At 43.4% G+C, this 17,141-nt stretch overlaps 1 protein-coding gene across 2 annotated transcripts in view; it reads left to right on the forward strand.

The window, feature by feature from the left end:
• PARG (poly(ADP-ribose) glycohydrolase) overlaps positions 1–17,141 on the forward strand; it is a 722,753-nt gene that overhangs the window by 243,057 nt on the left and 462,555 nt on the right. For both annotated transcript variants that reach the window (XM_085608405.1, XM_085608413.1), the window contains exon 7: positions 624–698. In XM_085608405.1, coding sequence (XP_085464531.1) covers positions 624–698 — 75 coding nt within the window. The remainder of the gene's footprint in view (positions 1–623; positions 699–17,141) is intronic.

Consider the following 17,141-nt stretch of genomic DNA (forward strand, 5'->3'; position numbering starts at 1 on the left):
GACTGTGTTGCCATTGTGGCTGATGAGAAACCTTTCTTGCCATCCATTTCCAGTGTGCTTTAGACGTGTATTACCTATTGATATGAAGTATGAGTGCATACTCCTTGCTTGCGCTGCTGCCCACTCCCCCACGAAAAATCCTCCTCCTAAGGTTACGACTCACCTATCCCTGTGTCTGGGTTCTCTGTACGATAGTTACCCAAACAACCCCACTACTGAAGTACTATTGGTCTTGGTGATCTCTAAGGTTTTTGTTTTTTTAAATCCACAGTAGGATATTTTTTTGTGCCCGTTATTCTGGCTGCTACCCTGTTATAAGGCTTGAGCTTTAGTTGTGATGTCGCAAAGCACCCTTTCTCTCACCCTATGCGCAGGCTAAAAAATTACCAAAGTGCTTTGCCACAAAGTTGCCATAAGGCATGCTTTAAAAGGCTCTGTAACCTGTAAAAATGGTGGAACATTAGTGGAGGTGGTGGTTTCCCACATGGGCCTGATACATCCGAGAAATATAGGGCCTGGGGATATTATTCAACGAGAAAAATAAATTCTGAGCAAACCAGCAATGTGATTCTACGAGACTGAATTTGAAAAGTTTAAGAGCTGTTACTCTGTTTTCTTTGCAGGAAGCCATTCTGTCATACAATGTCGGCTACGCGAAGAAATGGGATTTCACTGCCCTCACCAAGTTTTGTGATGAGGTAAGCTGATTTGTTAAAAACATCCACAACTTTTTTTCATGTTTTTTAAATCCTGTTTATTTGAACCAAAAAAACAAAATCTGAAAAGGTGGAAGCTTTCCCCTTCTTTTCACAGGATGTTCACCATGACCACTAGACCAGTTCTCTTGCTGCTTTGTATTCGTGTTAAAGTATTAGGCCGGTGTTGAGACATGCCAGGGCTGGTAACCATGCCACAAACAACTCAAAGGTCATTACTCTTGGAAGTTCTGAATTGCAACTTGCTGTTCAGAGCGAAACATGTGTACTTCCAAAGATATGAATTGTTAAGGTAAATACTGAAGTATGTGACTGGCAAAGATTCAGGAAGGTGCTTGGGCTGGAGTTTTCTTTTTGTGACCTCATCTGGGCACTTGAAGTTGGAGGGCTCATCTACAGATATTAAAAAGGCCTTAGAGAGGTTTCAAGAAATGTGGTTTCGTTTAACCTTGAGATGTTAAATCTATAGGGCGATTTGGGGATTCCAAATTACTAAAACAGGTTACCTTTTTTATTTAAAACTCCGAGTGACTTGCATGTTTCTTTCAGCCGATGTGTGACCATTTTAGATCATAAGGCCTTGCATGGTGAATGCTGTTCCTCTTACTGTTTTTTACCTAACACTGTTTAAAGTGGCTTTGTTATTAATGTAATACATTTTAGATATGTAATTGAGGCCTATAGGCTCTTTGTAAGGTAAGAGGCCCTAACTTTCCTGTCATGGTAGCTTTTAGAAAGTGGAATCTCTCATTGACTAAACGTTATTCCGTTTTTCGAATTAGCTATTTAAGGAAGGCAGACCAAGAGATGTTTCCAGACTAAAAGATATCTGGACTTTGTTGTTATGGGTGGCTGATCATAGCATCTTTGATGACCTATTGTGGTTTACCTGCATCTTGAGATGTTTAGGTAACTTTTGACAAAACTTTTTAGTGACTTACTAGGTTAACTAATAGCTTGTTGAGGTGGAGAAAACTAAAAATATTTTTCATCATTGGGGCTATATGCACACTCCAGTTCCCTTCTGTGAGTATGTGATTTATGTGCAAGAGCGGCTATATGCACACTCAAGTTCCCTTCTGTGTGAGTATGTGATTTATGTGCAAGAACGGCTATATACACACTCAAGTTCCCTTCTGTGTGAGTATGTGATTTATGTGCAAGAACGGCTATATGCACACTCAAGTTCCCTTCTGTGTGAGTATGTGATTTATGTGCAAGAACGGCTATATACACACTCAAGTTCCCTTCTGTGTGAGTATGTGATTTATGTGCAAGAGCTATCAGTGGCATAGACCGAGTCCCTTTTAATCTACTTATTTTAATCAATCCACTCTTTATCCAGTCAGTCTTTGTGGTAGTTATTTAGAAAGTTAGAGACCTCTTTCCAATTCATGGTTACGTGCTTGCATGGGATTTGAGCTTGACTAAAACAAGCATTCTCCTGGCTTCTTTTTACACACTCTAGGTGTGCCAATCCCCTTGTTGCATTTCACTGTAAGGCTGCTGGGGGTTAGTCTACTCAGTCTTTTAGATGTTTTCCATCAAGAGACCCCCATCTCACTGAAGAGATGAATAGTTTACTTAAAGACGCGGAGCCATCTCTGCCAGTGCTTCCTAGCAGCAGAGAAGAATGTACCCAGACCAACATGGATGTACTATCTGGGGTAGCACCTCTGGAATCCAAGTGTCAGTTCGTGCCTGTAGCAGCCCGCCCACTTCAGAAGAAGAATGAGTGTCTTGTTGACTGAACCCACCAAATGGTCGTCCTGAGTGTCCTGGACAACCATACCTGGAGGGCAGAATGTTTTTGTGGCTATTATCTGTAAGGACATTCTCCTTTACAACATGCTTTTTTCAGTTCAAGAACACGGCCTCGAATTGTTTAGTTGGATATCAATGGGGTTAATCTACAGCACCCAATAACCTTTATAGTTGATAAGACGGAAGCAGCCATTTCTTTGGTGTGGGTATTTGGTGGCCTTTTTGTTTGGCCACTGTATGTGTTAAAGACCTGATTATTCAGGAAATAAGTGATGTCTAAAATTAATGTTGAATACGTTATTGGTCTACATAATGATGCCTATTGTTTCATACATGTAGTAACAGCACTGGATAAGCGTGTTAATGCTAACATAAGACTTGTTGACTGTTTTGGACCTTTTGTTTGACATGACCATAAGTTGCTGATAAAAAGAAAAAGTGTGCAAAGGTCTGTTGGCATTTATTTGCAAGGCTTATATAAATGACCAGTTCACGTATTTGAAATGGTGTGCTGCTCTGATAACTAGAATAAGGCATACAGTGTAGCCTGCTAGGTGGGAACTAATTGAGTATAAGAACAGGATCATGATCACAGAGGAGGGAATATCGCATTGGGAAAATTCAAGTCGTCTTTTTGGTAGGCTGTCTCCTGGCCATCAGCCCATCGCGACAGACGACAAGAACTCGATGGTTGATTGTGTTGAAGGTTGCCGAAAAGGTTGAGCACTAGAATGCCCACGGAGGCTTTGTGGTCATTCCTTTTTATCGTTCTCTTATTTTATTGAACACAGCACTCTTAAAGCAACTAGAAAGTTGTGTAGCCTTAGATTCGATATATTTTACCTCACAGTTCTTACACCTCCCCTCAAAAAAGGAGTCCCTGTACTTGTGGTCTCGTGAAAGGCTGAGGTCCTTACTGCAGTCTACAACGTTCCAGTTTTCCCTAGTCTTGAAAAAGAGATATGGGCCGTCTACATATTCAGTGGTTAAACTAGCTAATACATGTGTGTTAGCCATGTTTGTTGATACCCCTTGGTTCCCAGTGTCTACAAAAGTTAGGACAATGAGTATTTAAAGTAAGTGAATGTGTTTGGCAGAAGTGTACAATTTTAACTTTGCACTGTCCCTTTAAATGTTGAGATCATAAGTGCACTCAGTATTTTGTGTATAATTGTCAGTCTGTGTAGTTCTACTTCAGAATGTTTACATGCTTCGCTTATAATACTAAGTTCAGGGTTAAGTGCATTGATTGCTGCCACATTCATTTCACCCTCCTTGGAAGAATGAATGTGTTGGTTCTGCAGCAATTCGAACCTGCCCCTTCTACTTGGAGACAGACCCCAAAGACTGACACGTTTATCCAGTGAGATATCATGCCAACCTTGATGAGCGGTGACTTCCTCCTAGTGCTCTGAGAATTGTGCAAAATTCATAGAATGTATTGGCAAACGAAGTTGCGCCACTTTTGGGTGCTGTTCTTGTGAAGGTGTTGAAGGGTCTATAAAACGGCTGAGAGTCAGACTATTGTAAGAAATGTGCCTTCAGCTTCATACATAAACTGAAGTTGGATTTGGCAGGCATTATAGAAGGTAGAAAACTGTTCTATGGTTCGCTGGCCTCCATGGCGAATCTGAGGCCTCCCTTAGTAGTTTGACTGAGGTTCAGCCAACAGGTTGTATGTGATTTCTTTATTTTATTTTATTTATAAAGTTTTGTATAGCACGAACATAATCCCGAGGGATATCGGAGCGCATTCCAAAGGTAGGGAGGAAGGACATAAATCCAGTATTGACCACAAGTAAGAATATACGACAGGAATAATCGCATATATCCCAGACAAATAAATGCATAGTTTACAGACAAATGACACCAGGAGAATAGTACAATAAACGAGTAACAGTCTAAGAAAGGGGTTATACAATGCAGAAAAAAAGAGCATAGACCCAGTATCGACAACATGTATGAATACATAACAGGAATACTCGCATGTTTCCCAGACCAGTGAATCACGGAGAATAATATGAAAAACCTGAATATAACATGCTACGAAAGGGGACAAAAAAGCAGCAAAGAACGAGGGTCCTCACATGAGGGTTCAATGGTTGTAGGAACGCAGGTTTCAAGCAAGTGATCCAAGCCCAAATTAAGGTAAAAATGTGTTCATTAGGAATCATATGGCTTCAAGTTTGAAAACAGTCGTCGAAGAGATTCTGCGAACTTCCGGTGGAAGAGAGTTCCTAGAACGGCAATCTGAGTCCCACTGCAGAGAGGTCAATAAGTAGTGTAACTGTAAGATCAAAAGGGGCTATATTGTTGAAATATTTAAGAAGCAGGTGTGCAAGTTATGTTAAGTTTATTTGTGTCGCTCACTTATGCAAAAGCCTTTGGGAGCTTAAGTTGAAGTGTTAAGTTGAAGGGATACCCAACTTGTGCTGGAAATTGAAAACATTTACTCCGGAAACCCATACATTGGGTGTCAAGGTGTGGCAGTGTAAAGGGGTGGAGACACAAGGTCATGGAAAGCAGTGTTTGGCAGCCGTCCTATTAAATATATTTTTTTAACTTCCCACAAAGAAAATGGGAACAAAGACAAATGTGACAATAAATCTGTTCTTGCTTACTTAATCACAAAGCGGCTGCATTTTAAAATATATTGCATGATTAGGGCACCTGCTGCCAAGATGTGTGTACCCAGTATTTTTCAGGATTGTAAGAGAACTGGTGGTAAAAGCATTTGCTAGAGTGGTCTGTGTTGTGTCTAGTCACAGTTTTGACTCGTAAAGTAGCATAGATGGTTAATGTCCCTGCTGGAAAGCACGTTATGTAACATGCAGATCACAGATTTGTATTATATGTAGATGGGTATGTGGGTTGCTGCTTTTGATACAAATATCAGTTTCTTACTTTCAGTTCATAAGTTACATTGTTTGACCTATGAACTGGCACCAAGGAGCTGTGAGCCCAACTGCAAGATATTGGTTTAGAACCTGACTGTTTGTTCCCCTGAATCTTTTCTCAATCTCTATTCCAAGCTAAACAAGCATTTACAATGCAATGGTCTCGGCAATATTATAGGTAGAGCTATTGGTATTGCTCATTATTTTTTTATCATTATTGTATCCCTAAATAAATGGCATTGTCATTTCTATTGGCATTAGCTTTTTTTTTTTGCATATGTGATACCTATTGCATTAGCAGAGAGAGAGTGAGGTAGTGAGAGAGAGTGAGGTAGATAGAGAGTGAGTTAGTGAGATAGAGAGTGAGGTAGATAGAGAGTCGAAAAAGAAACAGCATAGTTGGGAGTTCTCTTTAATAATACGAATTGATTTCTAGCCAAATTAACCCTTTTTGCAACATTAATCAATGTTCTAATAATGTATACTTTGCAGTGTGTATGCAGTTCTGGGATGAAAGTTAATAGCTCACCATTCTATATTAGGACTTTAAGTTATACAGAAGGAGGTCTCTTTTGAAAGCAGTAATCTGTTTACATCATATGCACCCTGTAATCTACTTAGTACACGTTCTATTAACCCTCTGCACTAACTTCATATGAGTCAAAACCTCAACTACACAAAATGCTGCTCGCTCTCCCGGAAGATAATTAATCACACGAGTTTTCTCGACATTTATGTGAGGCCTGGTAAATGCCGGCGGAAAGAAACGCTGCAGCAGGTGCTTCAAAAGTTTAATAAACTTTTGAACACGGCACTGCCAGGAAGCCAGCACCCGGTGTGGTGGCACCGGTCGCACAAACGCAGAGTCGAAAAAGAAACAGCATAGTTGGGAGTTCTCTTTAATAATACGAATTGATTTCAAGCCAAATTAACCCTTTTTGCAACATTAATCAATTTTCTAATAATGTTTACTTTGCAGTGTGTATGCCGTTCTGGGATGAAAGTTAATAGCTCACCATTCTATATTAGGACTTTAAGTTATAAATGGTAAGTAACAGAAGGATGTCTCTTTTGAAAGCAGTAATCTGTTTACATCATATGCACCCTGTAATCTACTTAGTACACGTTCTATTAACCCTCTGCACTAACTTCATATGAGTCAAAACCTCAACTATACAAAATGCTGCTCGCTCTCCCGGAAGATAATTAGTCACACGAGTTTTCTCGACATTTATGTGAGGCCTGGTAAATGCCGGCGGAAAGAAACGCTGCAGCAGGTGCTCGTGGGGCTGTCTGGTCTCGTGGACGGGCCATGCGCCTTGTTCCAGAGCCCAGCGTTCCGTGCTCAGCCATTACGGAGAGACGGTTTCCCTGATGTGCTGGTCGGGTTTGCTCCAGCTCCTATCTTGAATAAACGTATCCCGATAACTGCACCGACATCGGCTTCATTATTTATTTCATTTTGGCGACAATTGTTATCAATGGAGCAACCTGCCAGCAAGTGAACCCACGCCACGCAAGAGAGGATCGACCCCTGCTTACCAGGATGTATGTATGTATAGCAGCTGTCAACTCGGGCAAGGTACGTGACGAGTTCCCGCTACGCAAATATCCTGCTTCTACTGCTTACTTCCGTGCGAAGCCTTTCTGATGTGTGGGCGGTGATTAGCAGAAACCTGCTTCGCTTAAAGCGGCAAGGGGCACTTTGACTTAAAGTTAACGGGGCGATCCCAAGTCTTCCGGAGGAACATTGATATTGGCATTACTGATTTGAATTAGCACTTCACACAACAAGCGCATACCTCCTTGCAGAGCTATTTGTTGCTACGAGAAAACTATAGCTCATCCACTTAAAGTGGCAACAGTTTCTGGGTCCCACCTTCAACGACCCTTAAAGTAACTGTTTCAGTTAAAGCAGCAACGGCAATTCTGGGCACCACTTTCAACTCCTTAACATTGAAAACTGCTGGGGAGACTCAGTTAGGCTACACTGGCACGGACACCTTAGGATCCTATGCGGCTCGGTCAGGGGGGACGAGACCAGAGCAGCAGCCAACACGGGAGCCAAGAGCAGGGGGAGAGGACGCCATGAACACCGCCGCCTTTCTCCGAGGCAAAGCAGAAATGCCTCGGAGAAACGCAGCTGCGTTTTCAGATTCGGGGGCGTGTTTCTTTTTCTCTCCTCTTGCCATTGGCTGGAGGAGAGAAAAACACGCCTGAGAAAGGGCGTGGCTAAAAAGTGGAAAGAACAGCACGGAACACGCCCCGGAATCTGAAAAAGACGGAGCCTATTTGGAGGGACGGCTCTCTCCTCCAATGGCTGGCCTCCGTTTAGGAAGCCAGCCAATGGAGGAGAGCCAAAAAGAGAGGCGGGCTAAAGAGCCACTCTCAGAAACATTAAATCTCCGAATTCCGGTTCTGCCTTCGGCAGACCGGACGGTCCTCGACCTAAAAAGGGTTCCATCTGTGAGTATTAAAGTCATATTAATACAGGCAACTCCAACCACTGCGTTACTTTTTAAATCCTCCCTTTGTGTTTCTCCCAACCATGCACTCTAAACATGCCTACCAGTATGCACAATACGGGACTCCTACACCTTGCAATCCTCGATGTACTCAGTAACATTTCCTATGCATTGACTTTACACTGATTTATGATCTCTGTACAATGTACAATGTGTGATGTAAAGTGCTCTGATATCATACACTGGAATTAGTTTTGTTTGAAAAGTTTGATTTAAATCATTATTTGTGTTACTACACATACAGATGTATATCTGACATTCTTACTGTGCAAGCATATCTGTTACATACAGAAGCTGATAAACAAAGTCAGAATCTTGCCTCTATATCAAAGTCAAACCTTCCCTCTAAATCAGAGTTTATCTTAAGAACTTGTGAAATGATAACACGCTGTGTGCCTTGGTTATCCTCTGTTGCATTAGTATCTAGGTATTAAGTTCCAGAGAGCTCCCAGTCGAGGATGATACTTGGAAAAAAAAAGGAGGCCTGATTGTTCTTTAAATCAGGACTTTGTTTTGGGCTCAGCTGGAAATTAAAATAAAAAGACCCCTCACCACCTGCAGGTGCTACACCCAACGGAAGGCAGACAAAGTGCAAGTGCTTCATAGCAAGTCCCGGGGTCAGCAAATCACACTGGGAAAAATTCTGAATGCTTCACTGGGGCCAGCCGGATCCGGGATCCGGAGATATAGGTGCCAGACCAGACTGGAACCCTCCCATTTCCTGCTCTGATCTGGTCCTTAAAAAACAACCAGTGAAGATTAAGCGATAAAGCTCGCTATAAATCGGGCCACTGGAATTATGTGATTGTGCTGCACATAATTATGTATTTGCCACATAATCCATCATCTGCTGCATAACCTGCAGATTTCAGCAAAGAAAATGCTTTTAGCGCAAATGGATCAGCAGGTACTAAAAACGAAGCAACATGTGTTGCAGCGCAGTGGAAGGCCCTTGCAAAAGGTTGATTCGTCAATTTCTGTTGCTCCTTTCTGTATTTGGTGTCAAATTGGTACTAGTGAGGTGAAACCTTTGCCCAGAAAGTGTTAACATGTGTACAAATGCCAAAATAATGAGGCACTAATTGATAGAGCGGTCGACTTCGAAGCTGGGGAACCGGGTTCCAGTCTCGGCAGAGACACTTAACCTCCCTGTGCCTAATAAAAATGCATGTGTCAGTCTATAACGCTACTGGTGCTCATGTAAAGCGCTCTGATACCTTCGGGTCGAGTTTGCTCTATAAAAAACTCAAAAGGTAAAAAAACACAATGACCTAGCATACCTCAACAATCGCATTTTCTTTCGCACACCTTCCAGACACCTGCCCTCACCTGTACTCTTACTTGCACACATCCCATGCATATGGCAACCAGATCTGGCAGTGGAGCCTTCTCCTACCTAGCCAGACTCACACCTGCTCAGCATACCTCCCGAGTGCCCTCTACAAATCTGCATAACCTAACAGTAACAAAAAATGTGCCGCATAACGCAGTGTAATTTGCCTTTGCTCGTCTTCTTATTTGGTCCTTCCTGCCACATAATTCCAGAGGCTCTGGCTTCAAGGTTACCAGCGGCGTTTTGTACTCGCTGCAGTCATTGCATAAGTCTGCTTTTAATTTTCAGACACACCTAACCGAGATGACACTTCTGCTGTTCAGGATTCAGCGGGTGAGTGGAAAAACCAAGACCTCCAGTTGATGAAAATCCCCACTGGACCCTAGTAGAGACTTCACTCCTGACCTCCTCCTACTCCCCCATTTTTTTTATGTTGCGTCTAAAATTAGCTGGTGGTGACGTTGAAGGGCCGAGGTGAGTGATATTTAGTGCTGCGTCTCCAGAGCGGATGCTCGGCTTCCGCCCCGCCAGCTGCCGCCACGCTGCTGGCAAGTAATAGGCCGGTGCTTTATTGCCCTCCTGTGTAGCGTTCCACTAAATTTAATTCCGAACTGTATCATATAATTTATATTCCAAATGAATCGATACTCGTAACGCAGCCATCGTTCACCGGAAATGTGACAAGGCCCCAATATGTTCGAGTGAAGGTCGCAGTTTGCTTTGCCTCCAGGGTCAGAAAGTGGTGGGGGGAGGGGGCTTCCCTGGGCAGACCATTGCTTTGCATCTGAGGTGAGACACGGTTAATTTGCTCTCAAAATGCAGCCTAGATAGGCGACCGGATTTTCAAAGCTCAAAGGGGGGGGGGGGGTCTGGCTGCGGAAATAGAAGTAGGACTCCGGTTTGACAGACTGGCACAACGTGACAACAGCCCTCACGATATTGAAGGGCTATGTAATAAAATGGAGCTTTCATGGCAGTGTTACACATACGTCACTCCTAAACCTAACCGGAAGTAACACAAGTTTGACAGACATGTTTGTAACATTCACAAAGATCAAACGAATGTTCGTTTGGCGTTCTTTTTCATCACAGACAGCCAATTGCGGATGAGTCTGTGGGATTTGCCCGTGCTGGCAGAGCGGAGTGGTATTGTCTGCTGCTGGTTCACTTGCTTGGCTTGCTTGGCCGCGAGGGCCTTGCCAGATGCATCCTCAGCTTGGCATACCAGAATGTCAGTGCTAGGCTGTATGCGCCGTAGAACCTGCCCGTAATGTGCCACGTGCATGTCAGTGTTGTGGCATACGACATTTTCCATTAGCATTTTTAGGTTGTTTGACAGTCAGTGTTTGCAATTGAATATGGTCTTATCACCCTTCAAAAAAATACAAAGTGATTGCCGGAAACTGGCCTTGAATACTGTATAAAAATGTGCACAATTTGGCTTTTCACTATTGCGCTACTAACTTTACCCCTGTCTTTGAGTCACAAGCATTCCCTGATATTACTCCTCTTTCCTAACCTTGCACACAAAGTCTGCTTGCAACACAATATTAATAATAATTGCTTACTGCACGTACCTCAAACGCTTGACAAGCAGTGGCAGTCATCACAGGGCAAGTGTGTCTGTCTCCTGCTGCGCATCCCTCAGGATATTCTGAGATGCTGCCCACTAGACAGCCTTCTGCCCTACAGGGGAGAGGTTTGAACGACTCCCAGGTAGAAGGAACAATAGAGGCCTACTGTTGGAAGAGGTGTTACCTCTCCCTGGCAGGAAGCCACACAGGGTGTGAGCCCAAACAAAAGTTGAGCTTCAAAGTGGAAGGGCTGCTCTTTTGTTCATGTGGAAAGGTTAGCGTCTGGGACAGAGAGGGGAGGTCAGTTGCCAAAACTGGTTTTCCATGGGCGTGTCGCCCTCAGGTAGCCACACCTCTTGGGCCGGCTACCAACCTGCCCACACCTAAAGAAGGGTTCAGCCATCGTGAGAGCAGGCAGAATAGTGCACTCGGGTATAGCTAGATGCCACACACTGCAGGAAGTTGTCATCAGGCAGGAAAGGACCTGGTATTAGCAACCACCACATCCCCTGATGGCACTTTCCCCTGGCACCCACACCCCAGATCACATCTGGAGTTGAGAGACAACTTCTTTGCTGTTCCCGGCAAGAGAGGCTGAACCAACCGCTGGACTGCACCCGCTGATCCTTGTGCCTGCAAAGAGAGGACCAAAGTTGGTCTTGAGCCCCAGATAGAAGAGGTGACCTCCAAAACTCAGTTGGCTAACTTTCCTTTACAGCTCCAAGGCCACAAAAGCTGAAGAAGCCCATCCTGGCTAGCCAGTAGCCACAATCACTTGATCGCCACTGACCTGCAGCCGGGGGGATAAGGTCCCAATGCTCAAAAGTTGCATCCAAGTCTGCTGAACTTGGGAGAGTCATTGGAGTGCAGTTTGGTCACCCAAGGCGAACACTATCCTTCACCAGAGAGAACAGCTGGTTTCGCTGTGACCAGAGTCCAGTAGTTTAGTCAGGACTTCGAAGAACAAAGATCCCTGTGGCCAAAGTAGCCCTACCAGTACCAGTGACTGAGGTACTAATGAAGTTTATGGCAGTTCACCCATAAAGAGTGGAACTGCACTTGAGACTGCTTTGGTGACAAGGTAACTGTCCTACAAATCCTCACTGGCCTCCTTGACCTTCTTTCTGCTGAAGTTGGTAACCCAAAGCCGGAAGGAGAGGCCGAACACAGTTTTATAAAAGTTTTACAAAGTGTCTGCTAACCCTGGTAGTTATCAATGCTTGCTGTTATTTTTATTCAAACGCAATGATTTATGTTTTCCTTAATAATCTATATCTCCGGAACCCTCTGGTGGATTTTGTTTATTTTGGTTTTGAAAAATTATTAAAAATACGATTTTTTTTAAATAAATTGGTGTTGGATTTCTTTTGTGTTTTGACACTTTATTTCATTGTTTTGGTACTTCTAAATGGATTTCACTTGGTGCTTTAAGTTGGACTGCTCTAAGCACCAGCTACCCAGGGTTCAGCTAAATGTTTTGCAAACGAGCCTGAATGGACCCAAGACGGTTTTATGAGTGTATTACAGGGTAAGGTCACACAACCGTACCTTATAATACACCACTTTCCTCACAATCAACAGCAGAAATAAACTTAGATTGGGAATAATTGAGATCATAGCCTGGGCTGTGAACAAGAAGAGAGGTTCAATAGTCCAGAAGGGAAAAAGTTCAAGAAGTGGTGATATTTTATAAACTGTGCAATTTCTGAATGTTACCCAGTTGGTTATGGCAGGTTTAAGTAACGTAAGAGTTGCGAGGAAAAAATGAGGGAAGGATCTTAAATTAAGCCAGTTTAATTTGGTCTGTGAGAGGGAGCAAAGGAAGGGGACTCGGACATGAAGTGTGGAGAACAGGGCTGGTGAAAAACAGTAGGGAAAAAGAGAAACTGAATTCTGCTGGAATTCGTTGGAAATTAATTTTGAAGTGATGGGATAGCCAGAAGTATATTCAGGGACTTTTTATTGAGTAAAGAGATAGGCATTATAGCCCACTTGAGCCTTGTAGCATCCGCACGTGTGCTGTTCTACACAGATATCCATGTGGCAGTCTGGCAAATGCAGTAATTGACCTTAATGTAAAGAGTACATTCTGCGGTTGGCCTGATGGCTGTAGTGCTGATCTCAATAGGTGAATGGCACATTAATCCAGCAATTGATTAGACAGCTGATCCATGCCTGGATACCACAGTCTTCCCATAGAATTGAAGAATGTTCTTCAAAAGCAGAAGACACGTGTCACCTTTGGCTCTGAGGGTTAATCTATTGCAGAGTTCTTCTGACGTCATGCTTGCAAATCCTTCTTTGAAAAGATAAGTCAGAAGCTTATGAATATGCTTGGTATTTGACTGCCTCATTCATACAGAAGGTGTAAACCAACTAAAGATAGAAAAGGGACATTATTCTTAGAAGTGTTTTGTCATTATGAATTGTAGTACAGGGAGGATGTTCAAAAAAGGCAGTATGGCATTGACCCTCTTCGGAGTTGAGAAAGCCGCTGGATCTGTTACTTTAAAGTTGCAGTGCTCAACAGTGTCCTATGATTGGCAGCATCTAGTCAAATGTATCTTCCTTAGCGGTAGTATAGGCTGTAAGTATCCTAGCTAACCATTGCAAATTTCGTCCAGAATGCGGATTAGAAATGCAGGAGTACCAAACTGTGCTAGGAAAAATCCGCTGTAGCATGCAGGTAAAGTGCCCAGAATTAGGAATGAGGGCTGAAAAATTGATCCTCTGTTACGCCTCATCCTTGGGGTAAACTTGTGATGTGGTAGTAATAACACTTCTGATAATTACTCCATACCTCATGGTATCATTAATTCCATTTGTAGGATTACCACAATACGTGCAATGAGCAGCATAAAGGTCTATGATTTGTCCACATTACCTATAAAATAACAGAAACTCAGGGTTCCTAAGCATACTCGTACCTTAATCCACGATCTTGTTAATAGTACGTGTCTATAGTAAGCTCCGTTGATTGTTTTTGATTGACACTTCTAACCTGGGATTTGTCAGCTTGTGAATCTCTCCAGGCACCAGATTTGTTATGGAAAATGTTACAACAGCTCCTGCATGCTTACAGGTGGCTCTATCCGTTCGGCATCCTGCCACTGGACATGATAATAATGAGCTGCATTAAGGCGCCAACCTTGCAAAATTATGCTTTTTTCCGTGCCCAGAAGCATGGGTCTGTAACTAGGCCTCTACCTATTTATTTTGCCAAATTTTGACGTTCTCAACTTTGCAATCCCTGAACACAGTTTTCAAGCTGCTGCTTGTGTTTGAAGCAGAATTCGGTGATGGATGCACACAATGTTTGGTAATGGTGCTTTAGGACAAAGCATTAACACCAAATCGTGTGACAAATGTCTCTTGAGCCACTTATCGGTACTCAAGGACAGAGAGGCTAATCTCAGCTTTGCCATGTAGTTCAAGAAGTGAGGCCGCTCTTGCTCGAGGTGGTTAGCTTCCGGTGGGTCTAAGGCAAAGTCTTGGAAGATCACCCATAGCTTTCATGACATCCAGATACTCTCGATAAAGGTGGCGGCTAGGCAGTGGCATCATCTAACTCAGATGTGGGTGTCTATCTCACTGGATGCCAAATTTGGAGTCTATAAACCCAGAGTGCCTGGGCCATTGTTGACTCCACAGGAGATTGCAGCCTTCAAGGAGGCCATGCTTCAGATTTGCAAGTTTATGCCGGCTCCCTCTGGTGCCCCTGCGGGCCCATAGACTCTTTATGGCCTCTAGTCCGGCTTCATTCAGCCCTCCCCTGGCTCCAACTCAGCCTGCCGCTTCAACAGCAATGGGCTATGCCCACACCCCTCTGCTGCCGGCCCTGCCATCTGGTCCTTCGTCTGCTCTGGCCTCGGATCCAGAGCCATCTTTAGCCTGTTCCCACCCTCTAGATAAAGTTACCAGGAAAAACGCTGAAGTTGATTGTTCCTTTGTCCTGACAGCAATACTTTAGGAGCTGCCATAAAAAGGCATTAACAAAGGCAAGTACATTTTTCTTTAAGATTCTGCAATGTGGGCTTACCTCCAATGGGCACGATCTTGTATTGAGTACAGCCAATGGAAATTGAGTTTGAGTTTCAAATTGGCATTTGCATGTGTGCTGAGAAAGGATCTTGCGAAAGCCCCAAAGTCAAGTTCGATTCTAAGCGGCGATTGACACTAGGAGGAGGAAGCACATACTTCAAACTTTAGTGCCAAATTAACCGAGTAGATGGTCATCAAAACTCTTTCTGTCTGCACACCTGGTACATTTACTGCACAGTATTGCGAGCTCTGCCTTATCAATGCAAGTCAGTGTGGAAAATGAATGTTGGTTTAATAGGAAGCGTACTAGCAAGATCTTTGACGAGAGCAGATACACGATCACCCGCTTGCATCTGAACTGCAGAACAGCAGCAGTTCCATGGTCCCCTGTTTATTGCTTTGTTCCAAACCCCTGAGATTAGAGAAGAAACCAAGAGGGCAGCTTACCCTACATGCGGTAATTTTGTGACAAGTGGTTTGGAGCATTATATACAAAGTATACGTTGAAACACACTACAAGTTTTAGCCTGTACTGGCAGCACCCATTGAAACTGGCAGCCAGGTGCAGGGCAGCCTTCGCTTTAGGCGAACCAGGGAGAGAGCGCCGTGTTTTGTATCGCGCGCGGTTCTCTGACAGGGAAGATTCCTGTGAAAGGGAGTTGTAGATGCCAAGACTGGCGCTCCTTAATCGTACAGAACAGGTTTTGGCGGGATCCCTCTTACCAGTTTGGGAGCCAGTCAACCTGGTGACGAGACAACCACGGACGTACAGGAAACACGGTGGCTTTCATTTTTGGTGATTTTTAGGCCTTTTGCAGTGTATTTTGGAATTCTCTAGCTTGGGGCAAAGAATGTATATTTGCATATTACGACACGACCTTGGACTCAAGCACTGACTCTAACAATACCCGCCTCTCCCCAGTTGCCATATGCATCAGGTAGAAAAGCCTGGTCAAGCAGTCGTTGATATTAGCGCTTGTCAGTCTGTTGCTAAGAAAGCTTCCAAAAGGATGAGAACGGAAAAACCGCAGGGCCTTATATATTTTTCTACCTTACCCTATCATGGAGAAATACATTGTGCAAGTACTCAGCCACGTAAAAATAAAAACACACCTTGAGCAAGTAACGTTAGGCTAAACCGAAGGCAATGGAACGGCTGCAATCCCGGGAAGAACCACTAGATGGCAGAAAGGTCATTGGAATATTCAGCAGTCCTTTATAACCGACGGTCTGTAGGACAGCTTGACATTGATAAACATTCTGTTTTTTCTCCGTCCTTTTCTGGTGAGTAAGGGAGGCCTTATAACCAGGGAGACGTTCCTGTGGGAAGACATTGAAACACCTGATAGAGATCAGGGTGTGAATAATATTCCCACTACCACGGATAGAGTACTCTCACAGTTACACGCACATGCATACATCATACGCTAGGGCCCATTTCACTAACATACGCTCAAATACTCTTACCAGCAATAAACCTGTGGAAAGAAAATCTCCTAATCACCCTGCATCTATATCGAGGTCGATAAGACCTGGTTTTTGTGATTATCCTTAAACATAATCTATACAACATATACAGCAATAATCAAAAATGTAAACCCAATAATTGACAAGAAAGAATATCCAACACCATGTTTAAAATTATATTGCTTTATCTAAAATTAGTCAAAGTAAATCAATCAGAGTAAATCATTTCTCATAGTTACCTATTCTAGCTAAATGTCAGAACGGGTCAGGACAAGTCTCTCGGTAAATGTCTCTCAAGACGAAGTCCCTTCAGCATCAATCCTCAGCAACGCAGATTCGGTACGCGGCAAAGGCAAAAATGGCAAGTGGCAAAGACCCTTTCTAGGCTAACATCTCTTATAGTTTCTAAACAATAGAAAGATACATTGGGAACATAGAAAAAACTATAATGTCCGCCGGACTTGCTGAGCAGAGCGAGAAGGAAAGGATGTAACATCGCTACATTTGAAAATCTCCGCTCAGGAAAAGTACACATAACGAAGACTACGGAACAGGAACCAAGAAAATAAAACATGTATCACATTAATCCTGCTTCTCCTCGGCTATCGAGCCACAGTTCAGAGCTTCTCTCTAAGGCTCCTTTGTTTCCCAAGGCTGCCAAGGACACCTTCATTTCACTTGGAGACTTCCCAAAAACTGCTGCTGTCCTCATGGAAAGTTTTTCAAGCAAGGACCATGGTCAGTTAGCTTCAAGACCATTTCCAGCAGGGGTCTCCCTTGTCACAGTTTTCATATTATAAATCACAGCCAGGCTCACAAGTCAG

Source organism: Triturus cristatus, chromosome 1_2 (genome assembly GCF_964204655.1).
Source record: "Triturus cristatus chromosome 1_2, aTriCri1.1, whole genome shotgun sequence".
NCBI lineage: Eukaryota > Metazoa > Chordata > Amphibia > Caudata > Salamandridae > Triturus > Triturus cristatus.